Here is a 16,932-nt window from a genome sequence, read left to right as displayed (position 1 = left end):
GATATACCTCTTATTAATTGTTCTATTTTTGGTTAATTATACCGGAAACCTATACGAAGTTTTAATTTTTTCCTTTTACTTAACACAAGAGTGACAGTGACGTATGATCATGGCAGTGACATTTATTAAATTTTAAATAAAATATTTCTATTAAAATATACTTATAGTTAAGCCTAAGTTACATTTTTCATTTCAACTGTAAATATAATGTAGGACTATTTAAAAAATTATGGTACATTCTAATACTTAAACGAAATAATGTCTTCAACTTTATACGACAAAATTATTAATAAGGAGGGTTCAAGACCCTACAAATGTTGCGAATATGCTAGTAAGGTTTCTATAAATCTAAACCACTTTAGAAGAGATGGCAGATTTTGTGACATAGATCTAATATCTGGAAAAACAAAGGTTAAGGTAAGAACCATTAGTTTTTTTTAATTATACACAAATAAGTTTTGATTGAGTCATCTGCATACTCATACCCATACTTGCCTTCATGTAATGAAAATATGTAAATAAGCATATTATATTTTTAATTATTAATAATTGTACGAACGAATATGATCCCATTGAGGGGAATAAATGGTAATCTCATGTTATTGTAAGGTTTTTCCATTAGTTCAGTGCAAACATACATAGAAGATTTAGATTTAAATATTTTACAAACACCATGTTTAAATTTACACAAATAAAGCAATTTATCTATCTTTATACCAACTTATAATGTAAAAACATTTTTGTTACTTAAGGTTTGATACATCGTTTTTAATTTTGTTTTAGTTTCTTTTGTTAAGAAAACTTACCACCTTATTTTATTTATTATTAAGTAAAATTTTGTAAGTTAGTAATATATACTGTTAAAAATAAAGGTCATTTTATTCAGGCACATCGAGTGGTACTGGCTGCTAGTTGTGAATATTTTGATGCAATGTTTAATGTAGGCTTAGAAGAAAGCCAGAAAGGTCGTGTGGTTCTTCCAAGTGTACCTCCAGGCATACTTCCTATGATTATTGATTTTATATATACAGGTAAGCTTTCTAATTTGGTATTACTACTAAATGGATTAAAGTAAATTCAAAATTCCTAATCAAAGTTTTTCTTTAATCTAAATAAATAGGTGAAATTGAGATTGATAAGGCCACTGTGCAACACCTAATGATCGCAGCTGATATGTTTCAACTTAGAGAACTTGTAATTGGTTGTGGAGAATTTTTAAAGAGAGAGCTACATCCTTCAAATGCTCTCGGAATATTCAGGTAAATTTATTGAGTATAGAAATTTATACTTTCATAGGCATATAATATAAATTATCTTAAAGAATAATTCTCGTTAACTGAGGGTTTAAGGTAGCCTGTATTAATAATGGAGTTGGATTATTCATTTGCAAATTTCTCGATAAATTTGTTAGTGAGAATGAATATTTTTTTTACAGGTTTGCAGAAACCCATAATTGTACCGAATTGGCTGAAGAAGCATTAACACATGCCCAGGCTAATTGGAATTTGGTTGCTAATGGAGATGAATTACTGGAATTGCCTTTGCAACAACTCATTACACTTTTGTCATCAGAGCAACTTAAAGTGGATAATGAAGCTCAGGTATTATTTAATACTCTATAACTATATTATTGACCACTACATCTGAACTAATGAATCATTTTCGTCTTATTTTACTATGTATTGTATTGTTTACAACAACCATAAATAGGTTGTTGTAAACAATAACATAAATATAAGTTAATCAGGATACAGAAATGATATATTATAAAAAACAATTTGTTACCTCAAATATTTTCAATTTTTTCTGCTTTTGCTGTAATTTATAAGGCAAACCCTTTTGTGTAAATGATTGATGTAGAACTATAATAAAACCAAATGTAAATTATTTATTGCATAGTATCCAATATTCATGATATGTGTATGATATGACTACAATTTTGAACACTCTGGTTGCTTTTATTACTTTCTGTAATGGAATAATAGTAGTAGTAATAAAATCACCATTTAGTCGCAAAATAATTTAATGGTATTACATATAATGGCTTATGATCAATAAGTCTAAGTAGCAAAAATCTAGTCTATTTGTCAAATCGTCTAAATAGAAAATTGTATATATAGCAAAATATAAAACTATCAAAACATGATTGATTTGTTCATTGGTCTTTCTGCTATATAGACGTTTCACTAGTTGGAGGTTTAGTTATATAGGAAATGTTCTAGTTAGACCTTTTCCTACTTAGATTTAATAATCATAAGTCCATATAACCAATTAAAATTAATTTGACATATGTTAGAAGTCATGAAAGATTAGGTTGCAAAAAATCTATTGCTTATATTATACATTGTTTATTTTGTAACACCTAGGTTTTATATCCAGCACTAAAGTGGCTGGAATATGATCCGGCAAACAGAAGACGTCACTGTTTTGAAGTTTTAAGTAACGTTCGTTTACCACTTATTTCGCCGCAAATTTTGGACGATGCAATTAAAACAGTACAAGATCCCTCCATCGTCGTCGCTTTGAAAACAGTCAGAGTCGATATGGTAAGTCGAAGAACTTAATAGTCGGGGCCCAAAGTGCGTCGCTATAGATAAAGGACGTAACAGTCGGTCGGTGTTGGCGCAGAAGTCGGGGCGCGGCGCGCTGGTGTCGCTGTCGGCCGAGCCGCGGGCGCGCGCGCGCCGCATGCTGGTGGTGGCGGGCGGCTCGTGCCACGACGCCGCGCCGCACCCGCCGCACGCCGCCGACAACATACTCTCCTCGGTTCTCAAGTTCGACCTGCATAAGAGGTGCGATTTGTTCCTACGCGTCACGGGTCAGGGGTCACTACTTTGATTATTTATTTTGGAAAGTTTTTTGTTATTGTTGTAAAATTTAACGATTTTAGGGTTAGGTGCTAAATCAGATTCAGGATATTTTATCGAAATTCGGTATACTACTGTAATTTAGTATGAATTTCGTATCTGTTCAGTTGACCATTAAGGATTTCCCTCGACTAGAGCCGATCCTAGATGGAGTATCAGGCCATACTTATAATTGTCATCGAAACTAAACAAACATGTGAAATTTCAAACCTGTAGGATATAAGAAAATGTTCGTATTCACCTTGCAATATTTGATTAAAAAAATAACTCAAAACATTAAAATTGCAGGTTATAATATTTACAAATAAATCATTTAGTTTTTCCTCTGTAACAGAAGTTGTTTATGACGCAATTTTAGTTTTTATTTTATTAACGACGTCATTGTATAATAATATTTCATTCTCTACTACAAATATAATTAGTGTAATTTTTATTTCAAGAGAATGGGAGGAACTCTCGTCAATGTGTATAGCGCGTATACAACCAGGAGTTGCTATGTTGGGTGGACGCGTTTATGCAGTGGGCGGAGAGCAGGGCAGTCAGATATTAGCTAATGGTGAAGTGTATGATCCACAGGTAGATATTATTATTTTTTAATACGGCTTTCGATATTGTTAAAGTATGGTCACATTACACACATCCATAAATAATATTGTGTCCTTTGGTTGGTATAGCTAAGTACTCTCATTTCGCCAACCACTATTTGCAATGGTCTATTCTTTTATGTTTCTATAAAAAGCTAATCAAGTAAAAGATTATACAGCATCGCTATCGCGTACAGTATGTTAAGTTTGTGAGAATTTAATTATAATCCGGTTGAAAAGTCATAAAGAAATATCTTAGTATTTTCTTAGCGTAATTATATTGTAGCTAATACTTCACATAAGAATAACCGTTTAATGACTTTAAATTTGGTGGAATCTTATTTTAGTTACTATACAATACAATGTATTTTGCCAAACAAACTAATGTGTTGTGGAAACAAACGATTGAATCAGTGTCCATTTAATTTTTTTGTAAATATAACAAAATAATATACAAGTCATTTTATATTATGGCTCTCTAATAAGTCCAGTCTATTTCAAACTAACCTCGGCGTGTGTTTGTACATTAACCATAACCTTTTGTGTCTTAATGTGAACATATGAATATAAAAAATATATCGTTTGTAAGAAGAAACAATCCTCGCAATCTTTTATGCTGTTACTTTTGGGCAAGCTTATTATGTAATATAACTCCTCCACACACGGGGGCGAAGCCCGAAAAACACAGGTTTTAGTTACCTGTCTTTTTCATTACCCCTGACATCGAGTATGTAAAATTTTATGATAAAGACAAACTCAATTTGTCATTAATTAGTACGCGTATAGAATACCTTGATATTAAACACCATTTGCTACGATTATCAAGTCCACTAATTTTCACATTGTGTAGATATTTCACATTTAATTTTCGTTATTTGATTCTCAGACTGATAAATGGTCAAATATAGCACCAATGAAAGAAGCTCGATGTGAATTTGGTCTCACTGCATGGAACGGAAATCTATACGCCTTCGGCGGATGGGTGGGATCGGACATGGGTGCCTCCGTGGAGGTCTATGATCCTATATCCGACGAGTGGACGCTATCCGGAAGAATGCCGGAACCGCGATTCGGAATGGGCGTCGTTAACTTTGAAGGTACAGCTTAATCATTTCGTCGTATTCTATATTGTTATTAAGATTATGATATATTTCTTGCCGAACGAAGCGTAATCGAGCTTCGATTTAAAATTTGTTAAGAATGATCGCGAAACCACGGTAACAAGTAAGTCTCTCAGGTCTGATATACGTGGTGGGCGGCTGCACGCACACGTGGCGCCACACGCGCGACCTGCTGTGCTACCAGCCCGCGTCGCGCAAGTGGCGCGCGCTGGCCTCCATGCGGCACGCGCGCAGCCAGGCCGCCGCCGTCGTGCTGGGCGCGCACCTCTACGTCATCGGCGGCAACGCGCCGCGCCGCACCGTGCTCGCCTCCGTCGAGAGATACAGCTTCGACGACGTGAGTGTCCCGCGCCCCGCGCCCCCAGCGCACCCCCGGGTCCGGCGCCGGCTCACCCGCCCTCTGTGCAGGACTCGTGGGAGGAGGTGGCGAGCCTGCAGCAGGCGCGCGCGGGCTGCGCGGCGGGCGCGGCGGACGGCGTGCTGCTGGTGGCGGGCGGCGACAGCGAGTGCGCGGGCGAGCGCGCCTTCTACCGCGCGCGCACCACGCTGTCGTCGGTGGAGCTGTACGAGCCCGTGCGCGACGCGTGGCTGGCGGCGCCGCCGCTGCCGCACTCGCGCGCCGAGGCGGGCGCCGCCCTGCTCTGACGAACTCCGTCCCGCCTCAGGTACGAGGACGTCGACGTATATCTCCTATGTGTGACTGTAATTGTTGTAAATGTAATGTTTTGCGTGTAAAATAGATCCTACTTAGCGGTCGTAGAGGACACATTATAGGCATACTTTTACGCCGACGACCGTCTGATCGGGGACCGCGTGTCTAGAGAAACGGTAAAAAAAAATTACATTATCTAAATAAAAATATTGAGTTCATATTTATTATTACGTGTCATTAATAAAGTGGCTCAAAATATCTATCTCAGGAATTTGATAACGTTAATGATATTATATGAGGCAAAAAATTAATGGATCAGAAAAAATCTCGATAATTTAAATGAATATTCTTTTTACAAAACTCAATATTATGTTAAATAATAGATTCCTATTATTTAACATAATTTTTTTATTTCATTTATTTTTATTTTCGTATACGTCTCAAATAATATAATATCTTGATATAGAACATAGGCTATTTATTTTATGTTTGTATGTTGTTGTGCTACATTTGTGTGAAACTTTTTCACATATCTATCGCAGAAAACTCAATGTAAACAGATATGTTAGTTCAATTTATTTGTATATTCAAACAGAATTAAGCTTATCAAAATAAATTCGAATATTTTGCGAAGATTAAAAATAATGTTATATTTTTGTTGATAAAGTGGGAAGAATGGTGCCTCTTAATAATTTCCATGGCGCGCTTAAATATATAAAGTTATACTTATCAATAATAATACAGGGTTCAATTGTGCCTTTAAAACAATTCTAAAGAAAATTCCGTGACACTATCTAGGGCTATTGGCGCGGAGTCTGGGTAGTAGGAGGTATTGTATTTGTCTATATCAACGCCTATTTTCGTCCTAAAACATTAACAATTTTATCATTACCTATGTGAAAGGTTCGTTGCTGAATAATCACATTTCATAATATAAAAAACCTACATATAATAGGGAACCCAGAAAATCAAGTCGATATGACACGATTTCTCCGTAATTCAAATCTGTTTTTTTTTTCATGTGCTTAATTTATGATTAAAATTCATCACGTGTTCAGTGAAGGGAAAGATCGTGAGGAAACCTGCATATGGGAGGTGAAATGTGCCACACATGTATCCACTAACACACTGAAGCAATAAGCTCCAACCATTCTCCGGGTGGACATTAGCTAGAAAATTTAGATAATGCTAATTTTATAAAATTATGTCGTTATGATTCCTGATGATGATGATATGTAATGACAGTACAGGTCGGTGGTGTTACACTGCCTCGGTAACATATAAAGAAGTCTGTCTTACGCATGATTTCTTGGCTGCTGCCACAACGGCGCTTCCCCTTTGGAACCTTTGGCAGTCGTTTGCTCCGAACGGGCTGTACGGTTATTTGGCAATTGTGACCCTAAGATAGGCGCGTCGCGGATTATAACGACGTGCACTCTAAATCGTATGTACGCCTCATTTTGCATCGCTGTCTGTTCGCTTAAGTGCATTTGAGATGTATTTACTGGATGCCGCTGGAGACGTAAGCGTGTCGCTTGTGTTCTCCCCCAATAATATAGGGTACATAAAGCTTTTCAATCAAGCGATCAAGCCGAATCCGCATCAATAGATTTAGGAAGACTGTTAAAAATTCAAAAGATGAAACACGTATGCATTGTTCTACGCAGTTCCCTAGACTAAGACGGACCGCCGTTATCTGGCGATCATTATTATATTGAGATTTTTTCTGATCTTATAGGGAATATGCATGTAACGTGATATTTCTTTTTTATCTCAATATACTATAAATAAAAATAAAGATATTAAGTTTTTCGCCTATTTCTTACATCGTAAAAAAAGGTTTTGTTCTATTTGAAGGAAATTACTGTTCGAATACAGTACGTATCTTGCATTTACTACTTCCATATTTTTTCTATGAAAATAGCGACTAGCGATATATAATACGTGTGTATTACTTAACTTATCTTGTTAAAAGCCTTTCGTTTCTTATATATTAAATTTACGACGGATTTAGTGTTATTTTACTGAAAATATTATTATTGAAAGGAACATAAAAAAGTATTACATAAACATTTTTGGGCTTCACAGTCAGTGCGCGCGAAAATATTTTGTGAAATGAGCGGCTTACTTTAGCATATTTGTATTAAAAATGCATATTCCCTTTTGTTAAAAAGTAGTTTATAAACATGTGCATGTTTATAAACTACTTTTGCTTAAAATAATTTATATAAATAATTTTCTTAGGTTGTATTATATGGGTTATTAAGTGACATCCATAAATATTAATAGAGATCACAAACTCACAACAAATCTATAACGTTAAATGTCAGAGAAAATAAAATACAGACTATTAACAGACAAAGTATTGACATCCGAATAATTCCTAGTTGATCTGCGTTTTCGGTTGGGCCGCTAAAAGTATCCACGGCAGAATACCGAAATTATATTATTTGATAGTTAGCTATCAAGATCATACCAACTATGTGATCATCTTGACATACATGTTATACAAAAACACTTAGATTAAATAAAAAACAAAGACAGATGGAGCGCGCGGAACATACTTTGTTTTTCTAGACATTTGTTGCGTGACAGCGCTGTAGAAATACAAGCGCCAATGTTCGTGTAGGATAATGAAAAAAGAACCACATATTTTTATTAAATCGTATTATTATTTTATACAAATCTCTAGATATTTTGTAAATTTGTCAAATCTTATATTAAACTTTAAAAATATTATATTCGTTTTTTTATTCATTCAATGTCATGTCATTTACGTCCATATAACATAACATGTCTATATATTAATTATTAATATAATAGCTGAAAGAAAATTAACTGATTGAAAATATAAAATTAAGTAATGTATTGTGTACATAAAGAAAAAGAGAGAAAAGAGATTTTTTTATATAGAGAATGGTTCAAAACCTGCTTCTTAAAACTTTGCCTTTTGGCATCTTATCTTATCTGGCTTTGGTACCGAGTTTGGCTATGTAGTTTTTATTTAGTTTTTTTAGTCCACTAAATCCCGTTTTACTTGACTAACAGTAAAACGGAATCCGTCGGAAATCTACAATAGAAACATTTCGTATGTATCGATTGATTTCCGACGGATTTGGTGTAATATTTCACCATAAAAATGGAGGCATCCAAATATAATTTAACTGTAATATTTTCATAAAATACCTGTGTATTTATTTAATATGCAGGCGTGAGAGTATAAAGCAACGTAAATAAATATGATAGTAATAATAAGTCATTAAATATTACATGTAAAAATAAAACCGAAAACTGTCCACTCTGTATGGTTTGACAACAAATGTTGTGTTTATTTAAATATTTTATTCCGATTTAAATTTGTCAATTTCTGAGGAAAACCATCTCAATGTAACCTGAAATAATTAAGTTATGTGTTGATTCTATATTATTTCAAATTTTCACTTGTTACTGGTGACTTGGAATCAAAAAACTAATTAAAAAAATAAGCCAATAAATTACACTTATTGTGTAATTATTATTTAAGTAAGTGGCATTTCGATGACATTAGTCATCATCATTCAGTAATTTAGTAGTTTTTTTAATTAACGAAAACAGTTTTTTTTACAGAATTTGAATACCCAAGCAAGTGTTATTTCGTAATTAAGACAACACAGCCGTTATACCAAAAGCGCGCGTCATTTCGCTTTTCCATGAATTTGTATTCGCTTTTGTTGCTTTAGTATAATGTTCCGCGCGCTCCATATTATACACGCAATAACTAAAACCATTTAATTGAGTATTTTTATTGAGTACTATTTTATTGAGTAAGACATGTTTTATCAGTAACTATGTATTGTAGACTTTCTCTGAGCAACATTTTCTTTATCCGATAAATTGACGGTGCAGATCAATGACAGATAGATTTTATTGACATTTTTAAACATTAATTTCGCTTCCTTATTATAAAAAAATGCCAAAATAGTTTAGAGATTTTGGTGTGGTAACGTAGCAATTTGTATGTTACGTAAAGTAAAGTATATCATGATATTAAATGTACAAAACAAAATTAAATACTTGCTATATTGAAGCAGATTTTGCGACAAGTAATAATATTGCGCTTTGCATTTTTTAAGTTGTGTTCATAAGATAATATTGTTTAATTTTTACACATTCATAATATTTAAGGATTTTAAAACATATTTTAATCGCATTTTTTGGTAAGTATTTTATTTGTTAGTGATAGTACAGTTTTATAGTATTTCAATTATATATGCACGTTTATAAAGCTTCTAAGATCTCGAAAGAATTTCTTTGTAAATGAAATTGGTACTGTAATCGCAAATGTATGATTATTGTATCTTAGAAACACCAGATATAGATAAAAAAATTGTATATTATAAGTTTTCTTAAAAATCTATTTGGGTGCAAATCCATATCTTCTGTATATTTTTGGATCGCTTTCAATTTAAAAATACGAGCGCATCAAACAATTATGAATACGACATTAAGTAATTAAAAAAATATATGTATGTGATTTTATTATTAAGTTATTTTCATCGAATATATTTATTAAATAGTAAGTCGAAATGCGATGTTTGTATAGCCTATTCCATTGAAGAAGGAATAAAGATCAACAAATCTTAGATTTACGTATTCCATGCAATTTGCTTATAATTTAGCTATATTGTGCACTACAGAGTTCTTGATTTATATATCTTTATTTATAATACAACACTATTTAACTTAACTAATGACATCTACTTAAACTTTATTTTCAAAGTTACTCACTTCCGATGACAGTTTCATCGACGTTGAAAACTTCATTTTTCTCATATTCTATGTGAAATGTTGTTAGTCAAAGTCAAAGTCAAAAATCTTTATTCAATATAGAAGTTGCACTTGCTTATTGATAGTCAAAAAATCTACCACCGGTTCGGTATTTAACACCTCAGACCTAAGAAGAACCGGGGAAAGAAACTCAGCGGGATATTTTTTTTTCCATTTTGCATGTACAATAATAATTATATTTTAGTTATTGGAAACAGCCTGAAGGCGACCATTTCATTCCCAAGGTGTGCAGTCAACTAAAAAGTCATTAGTATTGTAATATCCTTTAGCACACAAACGCTCTTTAACGATTCTTTTGAATTTTATAATTGAATAATTTTGAACGTTTTCTGGGATCCTGTTGTAAAAACGTATACATTGCCCCAAAAAAGAGTTAATAACCCTGTGTAATCGGGTACTTGGAGTAACAAGTTTATTCTTTTTCCTAGTGTTAATGGAATGTACGTCACAATTTCTGGGAAAAAATATTTATGTTTTTGCGTACATACATAACATTATCAAAAACAAATTGAGAAGCGACAGTCATTATTTTAATTTCTTTAAATTTACCTGTTAACGAATCTTTTGGGCCCAGGTTATAAATTGCACGAATAGCCCTCTTCTGCAGTACAAAAATGGTATTAATGTCAGCTGCATTAATGTTAATTTGGTTTTTATCTTCTTGTGGTTGGAATAAACTATAGGCATATACGATATCTTGACCTGTTCATTTTTAATATAACAAATATACTTCATTACGTTTTTCATTAATTAATTTTAAGAAATCTTGATAATATTCTATCACTTTTTCTAATAGGTTGATGCAATAAACCACGTCGTTAACATCATTGGAACTTCTGTATTAAACAATTATTTTGTTATTCCATCTTGTTCAATGTAATTTAAGGATAACAATTATCAATACATTCTTAAAGAATAATCATAAAAAAAATATATAACAAGGTTGCAAATGTATATATATGTGATAATCATGTTTAAAATTTATATATAATAGTTATAGATACAAAAGTTTATTTAGTTAATTGATTTAGTGCATTGTACTCTATGACAATTCAATCAAAATTGACTGTTGCCAATGTATAAAATATTATCAAAGGATCTAAACAGTAGCGCTTCATATAAATTTATTCTTTGACATCTGACCTGTCTGAAATGTTTAAATGGACTTGGTATTTTTACTCATGAATCGTACGAAGGCTTAAAGTTTGGATAATCTTTTTCATATTACTGCACTATCTGTATTTATTTATGTACGTTATTATGTTTGTGAAAGTAAGTTTACATCTTACTATAATTCATTATGTCGTACGTCTTAGTTCTCGGTACGCGATTATTAAACACTAGTTTGTTTTAATATATATAATAAGTACAAATGTATGATGTTATAAACTTAAAGATTCGACTATTGACATAAATTTTTCATTATATGTATGTACGACCACGCGAGTTTGTGGCATTGAATGTTTTATACATTTCCCAATATTATATAATACATAGTAGAATTCAACAGTGGAGGAGAAAATGTTTCTTTGAAATCACGTACCTCGTAAGTTGTATACAGTCGAGTTTATTGGTTAATGGCCTTCCAAAAAAAAAAAGATATGTTTAGACAAATATTGTAGATAATTTTTAACAGATATAAATTTAAATAATTTTTAACTTTAGAATTTTACGTTAATAAATTTATATATTGTATGGGTTGGTGTCTATAAAAGAACACTCAAGTATGACGTACCTAAGGATGTTTTTCTACAGCTCCGGCTATTCTACATAATTTTAAAGACATTTATTACTTCCTCTTATTTACGTCATACTTGACTGAGCCTTAAGGAATAAGTAACTATATATGAATTTATTTGTAAACACGTCCTGTACGTTGTAGTTATTTTATTATAACAGTATCTATAGAATTAAATTCAAGAATATTTTTTTCAACAAAATGTCTTAAGATTTTTTTATTTCTATATCATTATATCTATGTAAATCTTTCTTCAAAATAATATTATAACTGACCAAGATTTTTATAATGATTTTGTATTATTCAAAAATAAGCCATAAAATATATGCAACACATGTGTATTATTTATTACGAATTTATTAATTTCGGATAACTATAAAATTAAATCCAAATATTAAAGCAATAATCACAGAACATTAGAATATTATAAACAAAATGCAGGAAATTAAATTAATTGGCCTCCATTGGATTAACAATATCGGCTGCTAAGTAGATGCGTCCCAGCAACCCCTCGAACAGCGACGCCGGTCGGTCGGGGCGGCGCAGCTCCGTGCCCGCCCGCCCGCACGCGCACCACTCCACGAAACAGCACGCGCGGTATAAATAGACAGCTTTCTGAATAAAACATATCGTTATCTACTAACTAATAGATTTTTTTAAAATGTAAATATATTATAAAACTAATTTATATTCTTACAAAAAATAAAGTGGTGTTTATTACAATATTTTTGTGAATTTTTATTCCATTAAAATACAAATTGTCCCACATGTAAACAAAACGAAAATTATATTATAATTATATAACATTTATTCAGTTAAATAAAAAATATTTAAGTTGTTCATAACTAAGCAGATCATATTTTAATAAGGCAAACGACTGTTACTTGTCCAATCTTGCGTATTCGATATTACGTACAATTTCGTGTACAGACTTGCAAAGCGCTATCCGCCCGACAATGCTTAAAGCTTGTTCAGACATGAACTTGATCACCACTATAAATACTTGATGCCAAAGGAGAAAATCACTAACAAATTCATAGATTTTAATTGCTGAAATACTCGTAGGGTTACTAACTTAAATTTAGTTCATATTTTTGTGTTTCTCTCAAACTGGTTACGGACACATGCCAATAGGTGGTCCACGAGAAAAATAAGTTTGGGAACTACTGGTCTAGTCCATTCATTATAAGTTTTCATTTTCACCCCTAATCGGTATGAATATATTATGTGTATCAAATTTAAATATTATCATTTAGTACAACATAATGAAAATTAATTTGTTTAGAATAACTCCATAACTTTTCTTTAGGCTTTACTTTTTTGACTTCATTTAGAACCGCTAAGAAGTACTTACTTTAGTCACTTGATAAAGTTGCAGAAATGCGTAAGCATTTCCAGCTACTCCATGACAAATGCTGAATCCTTTTGCGCATAGACCTCGCTGCCATATTACATCTCCACATTGTATAGCAATGTTGAGATACTTTTCTTCGTGAAATATCTTAAAAAACATAATTAATTAGTCTTATACCATTTTGTAGCTCTCTTTTAGTAATTAAATATCCTCTGATTATTTTTTGAGGTTTTATCATTATCATATTAAACGTAAGTGCCCTACTCTTAAATAGCCTTCTGGTGAACTGGTCAACTAATCAAAGACATTTAGACATCGACAATTTTACTACTTTTTTATGATTTGCTATATTTGTAATACTCATCGTCCGTGAAAACCGTATGAAAATCTGTTTGATAGTTCGAGTTTATTGCGTTTAAACAGACAGTCGCGGGTAGACAGGGTACTACTTTATATAATAATTTCCGAAATTCAACTCACCTCGTATGCTAATAAACATAAGGGAACAAAGCCCGGTGCTCCATGGCACCATTGGACTAATCTATCTCCGGAACTGCTCTTAAGAGACGATGGGAAATTTCCACTTGGAAATCGTTGATTCAGAAGCCAATCCAGTGTTGGTTTGATAAAACTTCTTATTTCGTCTGCGTTGATGTACGAACGACCCTAAGTGATTATTATTTTAAATATATATTTTAACGAGCAAGTCACCACGTAAAAAAAAAACTTTCGAAATAATTTGTTTTTCAATTACAAATTTTTAGCAAAATTCATACCCATAATTTTGATTTATTAGTAAAGTTTTTTGTAATTTTTTAAATATATATATATTTTTAATTAGATGTCATAAATCAATTTTAATAATTTTTAACATGCTAGTTGATGCAAATTATGAAATGCCTATAATTAAATACAATTATTTTGATCATCTAAATATATAATTTTTATATCAAACTAGTCATCCTATCTTCATGTTGTTATAAAAGGATTTTATCCTGTGCAATTTTATTTAACCAATGAGATAATTAACATTCACCGACCAATCACAGAAATTATTTATAAACTGATATTTTTATTTCCTTTTAATCTATATTTATTACTCTTTATTGGAATTGTGTGTAAAATATATGAAATTCAATAGTTATATTAAAAAATGGTCCAACTAGCATGATTTTTTGATATTACGTTCATATTTACACATTTGTTATCTCACTATTTAAAAATAAATGAAATTCCTATACTACCTGTAATAATACATACAGAATTCCTGATATTCCATGAGCTGCACCCAAGTAGATCTTATCATGCCACTGCCATAAAAGCGGACTTTCAGATTTAATCTGTTGCGAAAACTGTTTCCCAGATTTTAATATAGAAGAAATTACCTTTAAAATATAACATTTTTAAATTAACAAGAAAATAATAATATAGAAACAACTGTAAGACACCATCTTTATGGTGATATTACTTTTTCAATGTTGTTTGCCGATACACCATTCTTCCCACCTATATATTTATTAACAAAGAGTAATGCATACAGATATCCAACCCTTCCATAGAGCAGTTCATCTGGTGACTCTTGTACTAACATACTAAGATTTATTAATCTGAAACATTTGAATAAATCATATTAATACTATATGTTATGTATTCTATAGTCAGAAAAAATCTAAATGCTTCATCTGCTATTCAAACTAAAACCTTATATTATTTTGTGTATAAGAAAAACCTATACATTTAAAAAAATCCTTTACATATATCAATATATGGCAATTTTAATGAAATGATAACTTAAGATATTAAATGAAGTATACCATTATACATTTATATTTTAATAATAACAACAAAGAATCATGTTTTTGTTGTTATTGGTTTGTTAATACTTATTTTATATAGATAACATCACTGACCATGTATTGACAACCCTTTGCAGCTGGGCGCTCATCATATATTCATCACATAGGCCAAGCAGCGATACTCAGTATTGTTGTGTTCCAGTTTGAAGTGTGACTAAGCCAATCTAACTACTGGCACAAAGGTCATAACATCTTAGTTCCCAAAGTTAGTAGTGTATTTCTTAAGGCATCAATGAGCAGTGGTGACCGCTTACCATCAGTTGGCCTATTGCCCATCTGCCTACCTACATTATGTTATAAAAAATATTTTTTGGAAATTTCCTAAAGTACCTCAGCACTTTTGTTATTTTACATGACATCTTTGTTAATTATAAAGTTTCTTTACAAACACATTCAGGCAGCTTATTGGACTCACAGGATAACACTGCATAAGGAATCTGTGAGATATGCAGGATTACAACATGCAAGCTATTCTTTATATCTAGTAGATGTAAACCAACTTATATATCTGAATCAATTCTAATGTCTTTCAATATTAAAAGATCTAATATATATACAGGGACTTTACCGTTTAACTAAGTTGTGATAATCAGGTAAATTATCAGGTCTTCCATTGCCAAACTTGTATGATATAACTGTAGCTATTGCAAGTGGACCAGCATCACCACATAAAAAGCTAATCCTGCTTCCTCTTAAATTATTAATGTCAATATAATTAAGAGCTTGCTGTAAATATATTAATCTAAAATAGGACTTTGCTTCATATACAACATGGTAAATAGATAATGTTGTATAGTTACCTGCAACATATCATGAGACACATTTTTTCCATTCAATGAAAACATTAAATAATATAAAGCCAAGCCTGCGGAGCCAGTGTATACAGTTCCATCATGAAATAAATCTTTATTTAATTCAGTAGTGAGATGTAACAATTTTTCATTTTTGAAATTCGTTAATTTGCCTAGAAAATTTTCTGAAAGCTGTAAAGCCACATACATAATAAATATGTTTGTAAATAACATTAACATTGTTTATAGAATAACATTTGCAATTTGTTTAAAGAATAACTGGCATTATTAATAGTATAAATTCAATTGATATCAACCATAATATATCTTCTTAAATCAGTGTATGCATGGTTTAAATAAGTATATACATAAATATTAAACACAATAATAGTAACCATAACATTTAATTAAAAGTTCCATTTCTTTTGTGCACTTTATCTGGCTGTGCTATTTATCGAAAGATAATCTTAATCAAAATAAATCGAATAAATATGTATCCAAAATCAATAGTCTTAGTTGTACTATATAAAATAGATGTATCTTGTATATTGTGTATATCGTGTATATTTTGTTTATTTTTAACATTTAAGATAGGTCTAGGTAATATAAGTAGGAGTCGTCAAGTAAATTACAATAAATAAAAAATACATGCCGCATTTTTCTTATCATCAAGGAAAAAATGGGCAGTCTCACTAGAATAATTTTGAAATTCATTTTCAAAGAAGAATTTAGACACCATGACAATTTCTAAAGTTACTTTTTTCAGCGTGATAATAATTTAAGAAGAACACAAAGTATTAGAATATATAAACACTATATACGTTTCAACTTTGAAATAAACTATTTGAATTTTGAAATGTTTATCCAAGGAGTATAGTTTATTTATATATTCACTATAGCCTGTCCAGATATTCACTTTTTGACAGATGGAACTAGTGATACGGTAACGAAACATTTGGATTATCGATTCGGTTATTGGCACTAATTCATACTTTTATAGTACCGTTTATGGATTTTTATACTTGAAATATATTTTTTTGTTTTGTTGGTAATTTCTGTGCTTTGTGCTTATTAAAAATAAATGAAAATAACAATCAACTTTTCCTTCGTATCAATTTATAAAGATACGACGAAGTTGACTA

General features: G+C 31.6%; 2 protein-coding genes across 3 annotated transcripts; one reads left to right on the top strand and one right to left on the bottom strand.

Annotated features, from left to right (window-relative positions):
- Nucleotides 1-96: 96 nt before the first annotated feature.
- On the top strand, nt 97-5,662 carry LOC113399963 (actin-binding protein IPP-like). Its single transcript, XM_026639297.2, has 10 exons — nt 97-417; nt 887-1,031; nt 1,121-1,259; nt 1,436-1,601; nt 2,367-2,546; nt 2,629-2,792; nt 3,308-3,443; nt 4,338-4,548; nt 4,689-4,909; nt 4,981-5,662. Exons 1-10 carry the CDS (start codon nt 259-261, stop codon nt 5,215-5,217), a joined length of 1,758 nt encoding a protein of 585 aa, XP_026495082.1. The 5' UTR covers nt 97-258; the 3' UTR covers nt 5,218-5,662.
- Nucleotides 5,663-12,020: 6,358 nt separating this feature from the next.
- Nucleotides 12,021-16,685, bottom strand: LOC113399972 (lanC-like protein 2). 2 transcript variants are annotated; one of them, XM_064215605.1, is made up of 8 exons: nt 16,612-16,683; nt 15,800-15,982; nt 15,568-15,725; nt 14,612-14,750; nt 14,388-14,528; nt 13,624-13,809; nt 13,144-13,290; nt 12,021-12,404 (listed from the first exon to the last, which is right to left on the bottom strand). In XM_064215605.1, the coding sequence occupies exons 2-8, from the start codon at nt 15,842-15,844 to the stop codon at nt 12,240-12,242; spliced, it is 981 nt and encodes a 326-aa protein (XP_064071675.1). In that variant the 5' UTR covers nt 15,845-15,982; nt 16,612-16,683; the 3' UTR covers nt 12,021-12,239. The 2 variants fall into 2 exon arrangements, with proteins under 2 accessions (XP_064071675.1, XP_064071676.1); XM_064215606.1 differs by lacking the exon at nt 15,568-15,725 and having other exon boundaries at nt 16,612-16,685.
- Between the last annotated feature and the right edge of the window lie 247 nt (nt 16,686-16,932).

The sequence above is a fragment of the Vanessa tameamea genome, chromosome 8 (genome assembly GCF_037043105.1).
Source record: "Vanessa tameamea isolate UH-Manoa-2023 chromosome 8, ilVanTame1 primary haplotype, whole genome shotgun sequence".
Taxonomy (NCBI): Eukaryota; Metazoa; Arthropoda; class Insecta; order Lepidoptera; family Nymphalidae; genus Vanessa; species Vanessa tameamea.
Note: the sequence above shows the minus strand (reverse complement) of the source record. Positions and strands in the feature narration are given on the sequence as shown.